Source organism: Hypomesus transpacificus, chromosome 6 (genome assembly GCF_021917145.1).
Source record: "Hypomesus transpacificus isolate Combined female chromosome 6, fHypTra1, whole genome shotgun sequence".
In the NCBI taxonomy this organism is placed as follows: domain Eukaryota; kingdom Metazoa; phylum Chordata; class Actinopteri; order Osmeriformes; family Osmeridae; genus Hypomesus; species Hypomesus transpacificus.
This window is the reverse complement of record NC_061065.1, coordinates 11753937-11767393: the sequence shown is the minus strand read 5'-3', so window position 1 is coordinate 11767393 and position 13457 is coordinate 11753937. Positions and strand designations below refer to the sequence as shown.

The 13457-nt window shown below is 47.3% G+C and overlaps 1 protein-coding gene across 1 annotated transcript in view; it reads right to left on the bottom strand.

Moving 5' to 3' along the window:
- The window catches only part of ptprk (protein tyrosine phosphatase receptor type K), a 73510-nt gene that overhangs the window by 39403 nt on the left and 20650 nt on the right, over window positions 1-13457 (bottom strand). The window contains 3 exon segments of the mRNA XM_047022319.1: window positions 3891-3949; window positions 3952-4161; window positions 9191-9313. Of these exon segments, the coding sequence (XP_046878275.1) occupies window positions 3891-3949; window positions 3952-4161; window positions 9191-9313 (392 nt within the window).

Genomic DNA, 13457 nt, shown 5'->3' with positions numbered 1-13457 from the left:
GTTAAAGACCCGGGATGCTTCCCTCATCAATAAGACCGAGGATCCATAGTGTATTTTAGATACAGTAATGATCTCTACAGACTCTCGTTAACACTGATTACATTACCTACATGGATTTCTGCTCGGCGCTGCTTTGTGAGAGATACTATGATGGAACACTGGAGCACAAGACCGACACAGTCAGCATCCTACAGGAGGGTCACACACACACACAGCGATATGCGCACACGCATATACACAAAGAGATGCGCACACACACACGTATGCACGCACACAGACTCACACTGTCAGGGCAGCCAGCAGGCACCAACACGCAGTGACTCACACTCTGACGCTCATGGAAGTCCTCACTTGTCACTCCATTAATTAAAACGCAACCCCCCCCCCCCCCCCCCCACACACACACACACACATACACACACACTCACACAACACTTACACACAGAACTTGCTTTGAGAAGTTTGCTGGTCTGAACTGCGATAGTTTTTGCAGGCTTGGTTATCCGCACGACACACACTCACAGAGAGAGACCGGCATTCGGACAAACACAAATACAAACAGTATAGCCCCTCAAATTCTCCACAACACACACACTTAAAACATTAATCTCTTAAACACATACACACGGACACAGACGCACACACATCCCAACGACAGACAGCCAATCAGAAAGCTTGGAGCTTGGACATGTTTACACACGTTGTCTGCAGGTGTCAACCCTGTGTATCCAGTTGGTAACATCATTAGTCACAGGTGACACACACACCTGTGACTAACACACAGAGACAGTCAAAAGGGACGAGAGAAAGACAGAAACAGTTAGAGAGAGAGAGAGAGAGAGAGAGAGAGGGGGAGGGAGGGATAGAAATAGAGGGAAGGAGGGAGGCATGCTGTTACAGGGCCTGCTAGCCTCATGAGTCTCCCTAGGGATATCAGAAGGTATTAATTAGAAAGTGTCTCTCTCCCCAACGACACCTAATCCATGGGTGAGACCCCTTATTTAGAAGCTAGTCTGCCCAGGCTTGCTGCTCTCTCTCACACCTACACACACGCACATACACGCCATCACTGACACGCTGTTTTCTCTGATTTGAAACAAAGACATGCAATTACCAGTTGTGACCAACAGGGACAACATATTCTACAACATATCACAGTCACACGCTCTCCTCGACATGTCAAGGTAGTTCTGTCACCATAGAACACGGTCAAATAAAGTTCTGAATCGAGTACACACTCCAATCTGCAGGGTGTCAACCATGTATATTCAGTAACACACATACACACACACACACCCCACTAATGTACCGAGCTAGTCTCAGAGAAGGGGACAATAGGCACATTTGAACCCTGTGACAGAAGAACCCTGTATTAGAACCCTGCCTTTTCAACAGAAAATACAGCCACAGAACAGTCTTTAGAACGTACGGACACAGAACATTTAATGGAACGTAAACACCAAACAGCCTCTGGAACCTACAGATATAGAGTTATACAGCACTGAGACACAGAACACCATAGTGCATCAGCCAGTATATCAGCTAGTTGATATTCTGTCTCAGTCAGACGTGGCTTGTGTTGACCACAAAGCTGGAGAACGCAGCCTCTCCAATTAGCTGCATGTCAGGCCATGGTGTTCATTAGAGAGAAACACACACTTACACACAGATATGCATGCGCACCCACAGACACAAAACACACACAATCACACATCGACTGGCACTTACACATGCTCATGCGCACAGTGGATAACACAGAAGAGTGCACACACACACGTAACACTGGCAGTAAAATGCAAATGAATCAAACTAATACTGTGTTGGCAGGACTAGAAAGACGAGCTCAGTGAATCAAATCCCACAGACAGATAAATAAACTATCTGAGAGATAGAAGAAAGGAGGGATGAGGAGAGAGAGATATTGAAAGAGTGGGAAGACATCAGACAAGGTACAGAGAGAGAGAGAGAGAGAGAGAGAGGAGAGAGAGAGAGAGAGAGAGAGAGAGAGAGAGAGAGAGAGAGAGAGAGAGGAGAGAGAGAGAGAGAGAGAGAGAGAGAGAACTTCAGACAGTAAGGGGAGGAGAGTGCTAACTTGCTAGGTAGACAGGGGTCATTAGATAATCACAAAGTATCTGGCACAAAGAACAGAGCAGCTTCTCTAACAAGCAGCGTCTTTGCTCACCAGTCCTACCATGTCTCTGCTCCCCACACAGATAACAAGCTAGCATCGAAACACCTGGAGGTCTCTGCCCCCTCACGCAGCTATCAGGCTAGCATCGAAACACCTGGACATCTATTACACACAACAGCTAACAGGCTACTCTGCACACCAGGGAAAACATTAAAACAGGACTGACATGAATAAACAACAAACCAAACAAACGAGGAGGCTTTCCGGAACATCCCCAGGATATCATATCTCATCATCTACTTCCTAGACTGGAACAGACAGTACATATCTGACAGTTCTATCTACATCGGACCTGTCATACTGTCGCTCTGAAGAAGAGGAGACAGAAAGAAGGGGGGGGGGGGTGGGAGGAAGGATGGAGAAGGAATAAAGGAGAAAGTGAAGGAGAGAGGGAGAAGATCTGAGGTAAAAAAGGAAGGAGCAAGTGACATAGGTAAGAATCTAAAAAAATGATAGAAAGGAGAGGTGATCTTTGAGAGGCCTTTAGACAGGTGGTCAGGTTGACAAGTAGGCTGTACATGTTCCAGGCTGATAGATATCCTGCTGTGGCCCTCTGTAAGCTTGCTCCCACACGCTGGCACACACACACTTGTCGCCTACATACACACTCACAGTGTGTGTCAGTTCCCCCTCCTGAGACCCAGTCAACACATATAACTGTCTCTGTTGCTGCTGACTTCAGACCTGGAGCTCGGAGAAAGTGTGTGTGTGTGTGTGTGTGAAGGTGACAGAGAGAGAAAGAGAGAGCGATAAAGATATAAAGTGAGAAGGTGTGAGAGAGAGAGAGAGAGAGAGAGAGAGAGAGAGAGAGAGAGAGAGAGAGAGAGAGAGAGAGAGAGAGAGAGAGAGAGAGAGAGAGGAGAGAGAGAGAGAGAATGCCATCTCAAAGATCCATACGAGACTAATTTCCCCTCCCTGTGTTAATACAAAGATGTCAGTTTGACAGGTTGCAGTTGACAGTTCTAGTTCCACAGTTCCACTAATGTGATCTTGATTGAAGGAGGAGGACCCAACAGAAAACCTTTGTCAAGTAAATCATGTGCCCTTCTAAAATGCCAAACACAACCACCACCAGTGAAGTGATGTCTGTTACCCCATTAGAACAAGCTCTGTTTAAACCATGTCAGCCTGACCAGGGGAAAAAGCTATGTATATAGCAGATCTGTTAACTGGTAGGTGGTGTGGTATCTAGAGTCGTGGAGTCCATGGGACTGTTATGATCGTCTCTTTCCCAGATCAGTCCTGAGCTGAGGACAGTACCCCCTTTCTACCCAGCCTGGTAAAGCCAGGAATGTTGCGCCTTCATGCCGCCTTGCAGATCTGTATAAAAGGTATGGAAATGGGGCATCATTGATGCATCGGCAGTAAGTTGGTAGCTGCAGGTAGTCACTGAGCCAAATCGATGTCTATGTAAAAGGGACAACCGGCAACGACGCACATCTGATTCCGGAAGGCTGGCATGTTATCCAAAAGAACACACGGGGCGGCTTTATGCGGCTTTGTCTGGTTCAGTGGAAACAAGCACCCGCCGCCGGGGTGCCAAACAATGACGGGTCTTCTTTACAGCCATACTGCCGGATCTCTGAGTAAAAAGGACAACTCAAGCATCTGGAAATGTTCTTGAGTTTGAGTCTGGGTGTGCGTCCACACTTATGCATTTGTGTGTGTGTGTGTGTGTCTGTCTCTCGTCCGCCCCTACCTGGTACTCGTTGGGCCAGAAGGTGGAGACAGCGAGTTCAGCGCGGAGCCAGTCCTTGCGGTGTAGGAGGTGATGTTCCAGATAGGGTTGGCCACCGGGCCCTTGTTGACCTTCACCAGGATGTTGAGGGTCCCGGGGGCCGAGCCGTCGGGGCTGAACAGCAGGTAGTTGAAGTCGATGCAGTGGGTGTCGTTCTCCTTCATGACGGGCAGCTGGAAGCGAGCCTTCTCGCCTGCATCGTGTTGGGAGGAGTCCACCATCATGTAGGAGCCTACATGGTGGGGGGGGGGGGGGGGGGGGGGGGGGGGGGGGCAGAGGGATAGGGTAGAAGAAGGCGAGAGACAGAGGTTAACAAGGCCATGGTTGGTGGTTGGTCGTCACCAGTACAACCCAGGACAGAGCTGCAGAAGTCAGAGTGGCACGGGGGTCGACACAGAGGCTGGACACAGTGAGGCGGAACAAAGAGGTTTTTTTCTGGTTTTAAAGCAGAAAGAGAAGAGAAAGAAAAACCTTCCCAAATAACAAGAGCCCCACTCCCCCTGCCCCCCCCCCCCCACCCCCCCCCCCCCCCCGCTCCCCTTCCAGTTCTCTCTGACAGTTCCAAGCAGTGTGTTTCTCATCAATGTACAAAATAAACATGAGGCTTTAAACTCCCCCCTCCCCTTCTCTCTATTCCCCTCCCTCTTTCTCTCCATCTCTCCATCTCTCTCATGCGTTACTTCTTTATGAGAAGGAGATCATTATGCTGGCAGACGGCAAAAACAATGGGAAAGCAGAGGGAGAGAGAGACAGAGTGAGAGAGTGAGAGAGAGAGAGAGAGAGAGAGAGAGAGAGAGAGAGAGAGAGAGAGAGAGAGAGAGAGAGAGAGAGAGAGAGAGAGAGAGAGAAAATAAACTAAAAGAGAGGAAGAAAGAACATCAGCCAAATGTAGTTGGCAGTATGTTACGTACCTCTATTATATTGTGTTTCACTTCCCCACAAAACCTCATAGAGAGGACTTCCAAGGTCGAACAAAGAATTATACATTTCCAATGGAGAAGCCTTTAGTCTTCTTGTTAAATATGTAAATGTGACCACATCCAGGAGTCAGATTAACTTCTCCAAGAAATCAACTCTGTGTCCCTCCTCAACCCCAGGCATGGGTCAGAGGTGAGAGGTCAGGGGCCATTTGACAGGACCAGGTGGTGAAGTACTTGATCAAATAACTAAGCCTTTTGCAGATTGGTCCACATTGAAACCATGGCCAGTTTATGTACATGCAAATGGGCCAATCATCATCCAGTCTGTAAGAGACCCATGAGCCAGACTCTCATTGACACATGATATGCAGAAGGCTGCAGAAAAACACATACATGGTTCTGGTCTGGTAGAGCCATCAGCAGTGACCTCACAGCCAGCAGTCCTCTCAGGTTACAGGACAGCTGACTCTCGCAACAATGGAGAACTCTCAGAATGACTAAATACCAGAACAAACTAAAGTAAACCACAACAGTTCAGCATTAAAAAGCACTGGCGGACCACAAGAAATCTCAAAAACACTGAGACAAAGACTTGTCTGAAATAAGACAACATTCTACATCCACAAACAGGTCTTTCTAATGTCTGTTCAAGAACATCAATCACACACTTGTACTTTGCTTTATCTCAACAGAAAAAAAAATCTCTCTCTCAAAAATCGTTTTTTGTTTGTACCAGATTTCTATACTACCAGTGCAGATTCAGAAGAAAATGTAAGAGGAACCAATCCACTGAATGTAGAAGAGACCATAGATACTAGTCTACATAATGAAGACTGCTAGCGCTAACCATGCAGAAAGCCATATTCAACAAAGTACATATTTGGAAAAACATCCAACAGTAACATTAAACAGGCCTGGGGCGTGCCTACATGTTAGCATGTACCAACATGTTCCCGGATTAGGTGTAAACTAAGAGTTAACAAGACTGGGAAGCATCCCTTTGTGTGCAGAGAACAGTAAGACTGGCTGGACTTCCTCATCAGTCACTCAGCTCACATCCAGATGTTTGACTGGAGACTTGGTGATTACAACCAGATGTGGAGCAGCACAGAAACTGGAGAGATGCTTGGTAGAATTGAACACAGAAGATGTCTGCAGCTAGGGGGCACTACAACCTATTTAGCAGGACTATGACACACCAGCCTGGTCTACTAACATCTAGCAGGACCAGCAGGCACCAACCTGGTCTACTAACATCTAGCAGGACCAGCAGGCACCAACCTGGTCTACTAACATCTAGCAGGACCACCAGGCACCAACCTGGTCTACTAACATCTAGCAGGACCACCAGGCACCAACCTGGTCTACTATCATCTACCAGGACCATCCTGGTCGACTAACATCTACTAGGACCACCATGACCAACCTGGTCTACTAACATCTACCAGGACCACCAGGACTAACCTTGTCTACTAACATCTAGCAGGACCACCAGACACCAACCTGGTTTACTATCATCTACCAGGACCAGCAGGCACCAACCTGGTCTACTATCATCTACCAGGACCAACCTGGTCGACTAACATCTACTAGGACCACCATGACCAACCTGGTCTACTAACATCTACCAGGACCACCAGGACTAACCTTGTCTACTAACATCTAGCAGGACCACCAGACACCAACCTGGTTTACTATCATCTACCAGGACCAGCAGGCACCAACCTGGTCTACTATCATCTACCAGGACCAACCTGGTCGACTAACATCTACTAGGACCACCAGGCACCAGCCTGGTCTACTAATGTCGTCCAGGACACTAACTTCCTTTGCAAATTGAAGGGCAAATAGTGTAAAAGTGTTTAAATTCATTGAATTGGTGCTTAGTTGACTTTGTATGGGGAGAGGTAGGTGAGGAAAGAAATAGAGAAGGAAGATAGGTAGGAAAAGTGAGATAGAGAAAGAGAGAAATAGAGAATGAGAAAAAGATAGAATGAGAGAAAGATAGAATGAGAGAAAGAGAGAAAGAGAAAATGAAAGAGCACCTCTTGCTCAGCTGCCTCATACTCCTTGTGGCATCTTACTATTGTTCTCATAATCGTCTACACACCTCCACCCCTCTTTCACCCAACCATCCACACACTTATATGTAGACACACACACACACCTATTCCTCCACCTCCTCCCACCCTGTATCCAACCTTGCCCTATCACTCTCTCTCCTTCTGTCACACACGCATGCGCACAAACATATACACACACACACACACACACATGCACGCACACAGGCTCTTACAAATAGGTGTGCACACATACACACACACACAAACAAAAGACACTGACACACAACCTCCATCAAAAGCCAATTTCCGGCGCTAAGTGGGCCATTGTTGGCTTGGCAGGGTTGTTGATGTGGCTGTTTCTGTTCCAACTGTACAGCCTGTTTCTCTCTGTGCACTTCTGTTTTCCTATTGCCTTTTCTGCTGAGAATAGGGTTTTACAGAGAGGCTTATAGGTTTTGTTCAGAGAGGTAAAGAATGATATGCTTTGTTTCAAAGAGAATTGTGTATAGAGCATGGACAATACTGAACAACAAATAGACCATATGTACTGAATTGTATACAAATAAACTAGATTTACTTAACCAAACAAAATGGCTGCTATACGAGGAATGTCAGTCTATAAGATGGCTACCATTTCAGGGATGCCACTACATAAGATGGCTGTTAGAGGCTGGTTGACAAGATGGCTTCCATAATATGGGGAATGTTGGTCTACAAGATGTTGTGTGTTGTAAGATGTATCACTCTGTAAGATAGCTGTCAGAAACCCAGACCAAGGCTGCCATCATACAAGATGGCTGTCCCCTCTGCTGGTAGGAGCTGCCAGTTAACAGTCACCAGGGCTACTTCTGTCCTGTCTGATACTACTGACAGTCTGTTGCTACCCACTGAGCCTAGCACACACACACACACACACAGACACACAGACACACACACACACACACACACACACACAATCTACACCATGCCAGTTTCAACCTGCCATAAGCACTGGTAAACAACAGTATATCTGGGAGGGGTGTTGTGTGTGTGTGTGTGTGTGTCTGTGTGTGTTGGGGAGGGGAGGGGGGGGCGACACCACTTTTGTAGTAGTTTAGACTAAACCTTTCCTAAAATGTCATTCAAGCTGGGTTGTCGTAGCGATAAGAATGGGAGGTAAATTACAGTGGTTATCTTGCTGTGACAACACCATTGATACTCCCTGATATGTCTGTCTTTTATCCACCACTCCTCCACTCTCTTCATCCTCCTCCTCCACATATTCCTCTCCTCCTCCTCCTCTCGTCATACCTAACCATCTATCCACCCCTATGCTTCTCATCCTTCAAGCAACCTCTACTCCGCTAAGACAAAGCAGTGGGCTGGACTGGGCTGGGCTGAAGAATGCCTCACTTTTCTGGGCAGTGAGATCTGCAGCAAACATATTTTTCTAAATACCACAACAGCTGGGGGACTGAAAGAACTGAGAACATAAACGTTCCTAGTGACAGGCCCTCAAGTGTCCGTCCACCCTACCCTTCCCTTAAATGGTCTGTGTCTGGCACTCGTCCTCTTAACGAGCCCTTGTCTAATGACCTTCGTCGTCTCTTCTTGATTAATATCCTAATGTCTTATTAATTGGCAGATTTAACTGGAAGTGAAAGTCTTTTAATTTCCTTTTCTCATCACAGCGTGTGGAAACAAGTGATTAAACCTGGAGATGGAGGAGAAGCAGGATGAGGAAGGCTGTGGCGCTGGGAGGTTCTGTCTGAACACTCTGGCCAGCCTGCTCTGATCTCTCCAGGCCCTTCACAGTGTAGAACATAGAACACGGGGTTCTCCTCCAGTGCAACATTCCTTCTTGCTGCCCCTGGGGTATCCCTGACCTGACAGGACTGGGAGGGCCTCAGCTGTGTGGACACACAAGCACCTGACCAATCATGTGGGACCACCTGGAGGTGTGCTAAGGGAAACATGAGTCACGGCTTATGCTGTACCTCTGAGCCAATCAAATGACCTGTCCTTCTAGATCCGGGCCAATCCTCTGTGAGCTGGCCGGCTGCAGGGCTGGTTGTGAGGAGCTGGGAGGGGTGGTGCCTCTCAAAAGTGCTAATTATTATCTGGCCTACGGATCACAAAGGCTTGACCAGGATCTAGGAGGCTGTTAGCAGTTTTCCAGTGTGTCCCCAGACTTTGATGAAGATGCTTCTCTCTGGACATGTGGGCCTGTTATTATGACGGCACGGCAGGCTGCCATGAACGCAGGACGGGATGGACGGAGCCGTTATGGACCTCTCACCTTGGGGCAGGTCAGATGACAAGTAGGGTACTTCTTGTGCGCTGACGTGCGTCCAATCAAAATCGTCGTAGGGGTCCTGTTGGTAGTCGCACTGGGCAGGACTCTCATCGAATGTGCAACCACCTAAAGAGAACAAGAGGAGAATCGGTTGATAAAATAGTTAACCAACAACTGGTTGACTAACAACTAGTTCATCATCGAGTTAACCAATTAAATGTTTGTCTCCTTTGATGACAAACTGTAATTGTGTGGGACAAGGGACAAACATCTGGTTAAACATGTTCCTATAACCCTTGTTTACATTTACATTTAGTCATTTAGCAGACGCTCTTATCCACAGCGACTTACAGTAAGTACAGGGACATTCCCCCCGAGGCAAGTAGGGTGAAGTGCCTTGCCCAAGGACACAACGTCATTTTCCACGGCCGGGAATCGATCTGGCAACCTTCAGATTACTAGTCCGATTCCCTAACCGCTTAGCCATCTGTTTAGGATGGAGGAAAGCATAAACTCTTACGCAACCACGAGATCATAACAACACAGCTTCCTCTTTCAACACCACTGTTTGGGTTTTCAACCTGTGTGAAAAGCAGTAATCATTTCTTACATGCTCTTCACTGTGGAGGAAAAAAAATTACTCAAAAGGCCCAAGGTGGAGTAGAATTCCAATATTGTTCGGAATGAATGTATATTGACTAGTTTATGTTGAAAAACTTGGTCTGAAATCCCCTTGGCAAGGCAGCCACTACAGGATCCAGAATCTGGGTGGTTGTGCTGCTCTACGATGAGTATGGGGCTCTCTCAGACCAGGGGACCCTGAGTCGACTATGCCCTCATCCTCCATTCCTTAGACAGCTTTGCCCTCTTCCTTTCTCCCCCTCTTTTGCCATCTATCTCTATTTGTCCCTCTCTCTCTCTCTGTCTTTGTCTATGTCTTCACTGATCTCCCCCAGCTCCCCCCCCCCCTCCTCCTCAGCGTCTGTCCCTGTCCGTCTCAAGACACATGAGTCACAGCTCACGCTGTACCTCTGAGCCAATCATATGACCCGGTCATCCTAGCCTTGGGCCAATCATCTGTGAGCTGGCAGGCTGCAGGGCTGGCTGTGATAGGCTGGTAGAGGACAGACACTAACGTCTCTGACAGAAAAGCCAGGGGGGGGACACATACAGATAGCCGGGAGGAAGTGATCATTCTTAGGGCCAAGGGGAGCTATAGATGCGCTACACATAGCCTGTAGGGAGGTGACAGCCAGCCTGCATGATTCCTTCAGCTCAGAGTACATTAGACCAGATGGGGTTATCTGTACTGTGACTGGTGGAGGACAGACAATGGGTCAACTCTCGTTCACCAGTCACCATAGTTTGGATCGGGTAAAGGGGTTTAAGGGGTCGAATAAGTCTGTTCTTAGACACAGGACAGCTAATCAAATCCAGAGCCGAGGCTAGGAGAGCTAATCAAAGACAGAGTCAGATCCAGATGTGAGCAGCCCATCCTAGACTGATCCAGAGAACCCCCTCCACACACACACACACACACACACCACCACCCCCAACTCAACCACATCCCCAAAGTAAATCACATCACCGCCTGTCGCAGAATTACCGTCTGCTTTAGAGTTACCGGCTGATTCAGAGTTAATAGCTAGTGTCACAGGCAGCTCTTTGATGTTCTGTGCGAGGTGATGACACGACACGGACTGAAGGCCTGTCTCCTTCCCTGCCACCAAACATCAAATACATGCTAACCAACGAGCCTTGCAGCTCTGAAAACCATTTACGATGGGTAACAAGCTGCTCCTCACCCTCCCTCGCTCACTCACCCCCCCCCCCCCCCATCCCCCTCCCCCACCCCCACTGCCTGCTTGTGTATGCAAATCTGGACAGTAACGACTGTCAGCCAGAGTCTGCTACCAACAGGACCCTGGAACTACACTACTAAGACACTTTTTCTATCCCTCTTCCTCTCTCCCCCTCTTCTCTCTTCCTCTCTACTTTTCTTTCCCTCTTCCTCTCTCTGCCACTCTCTCCATCCTCCACCTCTCCTAAGCCGACAGCCAGGAGACTGTGCTAGAGCCTTAGTGAGGGTTACAGCATGTTAGTACAGCAGATTACTTGGGTAACCACAGAGAAGTGGTCCACATTAGGAAGGGTTGGGGTTAGGTTTGCGGTCCATACTAGGCAGGAACAGCATCCTTAGTGGAACAGGGTTTGTACATGACTGCTCGCTACTCAGGGGCTTGTGAGAAGGACTTTGCTGAACAGATCCTAGGTGTCTTCATAGACCACAGAAGCCTGTAGCTATCAACATGGAATGTACAGTTTACAATTCAAGATAACAGATTCAGCTTCCTGGCTGCATGGACGAGGCCCAGCTCCAGCTGAGACCTTGTCTCTACACCCAACTGGAGCCTGTGTGTGTGTAAGTATGTGTGTGTGCTACAGCGAGTTTGACTACTGAGGCAATAATGTGTGTGAAAGTGTCTTCCCACACACACATAACCGTGCAACCACACACACGCACACACAAATCCACTTTCGCTCCTACCCACGTCTCAGATCACACCTCCCCCTCCACGCACTGTTCTGCCAATAAAACCAGGGTGCTAGCACACAATCTGTACACAACACACACACACACAGACACCATCTGACTGTCTACGGCATGTGAATCCTGCAAGTCTCCAGCCAATGGATTCTGGGTTTTGGCCTGTTCTTGTGAAGAACATCGTCGGTGTCTCCAGTCTGCCAGTCTGACACTTTTTGCCTAACATTTTGGATTTCATTTTGAAACCTTGATTTAGAGAGACGGTAATACCATTTGAGGATTGGAATCAGTGTGAGAGCATGCTGAATAAAGACTGCCATGGGCCAAAGGTTAAACAGTAGTTCTCTCTAAGCAAATACGGAGGAACAAGTCATTTCATGATGGGAGAAAGCAAGCTGATCATCCTCCCGTTCAGCATCATTGTCACTATTCTATATTACTGCACTACAACGCCACAGTTATGTCATATGTATTCAATAACAGTATATACCATACCAATCAAGTCGGCATGCTGTAAGTTCGTAAGGTCTGACATATGAAAAAATATAACCCGGTTAGATTTTACTACTACATACATTTACACACTCAGACACACACATCTATAAAACTGTTATTTTCTAACTTAATTTCTATGGACCCCCCCCCCCCCCCCCCCCACAGCCCCCCTCCCTTCTGGAGAGGGATGAACCCCCTGGCTGCAAGGACAGTGACGGGGTGATTTGCATACTAATCGCAGCGCTCTGATTGGGGAGTCGGCTAATGAAATAATAGTCTTCATTTGCATAATAAAATAATTATTGTGTCTGATAAAGCTCAAGGGCAAACAGTGTCCGAGTCTCCTGGTAGGGCTAGGTTAACAGCTTCATTATAACACACACACACGCACACGCACTTTCAAGCAGCATCATTATTCACAACATTCCTTCGATGTACACGCACTATAAAAGGGCTTCATTATAACCCACATGCTCTAAAGGACAAGAGTAGTGGTTGGTGTTTGTGACACAGTCTTCACATTCAAGTCACATGCTAAGCGTGTCTCCATAACAGTTCCTTTTGCCAGAGAACAGTGTTTAATCATTCTACACATGTTTTAAACCAATAACTACCGTGGCTCGCCTCAATAATACTGGTGTCAGACGCTTCATTCCAATGATAACCGGCTAAATTAATTCCCGACAGCAAGTGAGAAGCGAGATCAGATTCTCTACAAACCGCAGCACCACACAGCCCACCAAGATAAACGAGACGGTGTGTGTGTGTGATAAATGCCTATTGAGCAGAATTACAGTTCTGTCAGACCTAGAAGTGGATTCTGGAGAGCAGCTTCAATAATGCATGATGATCTATAAGAGAGGCCAACACACAGGCTCCTGTACTGGATAGGCACTTGCATGCATTAGAACCAATAACTTCTGTCTAGACCGCAACCACAGAGAACACACACACACAGACACACACACAGACCAATAACTGCAGTTTTACGACCGTCAATACCTATTTAGCTTGAGTCTAAAATACAGAAAGCAGGGCTGTGATCAGAGAACAGAGATTAATAGGAAAGGGGAGGATAGTGCAGAATGAGCACAAACCAAGAGGTTCTGAGTTTGGAACAAAGAGACAAACACGTTCTCAAATCAATTTTTAATAAAGCCGCCTGGTGGAGTAGAAAATGCAAACATAAAGATCAATCCTGGAGTAGTCTCTCCAGCTAGAGACAGA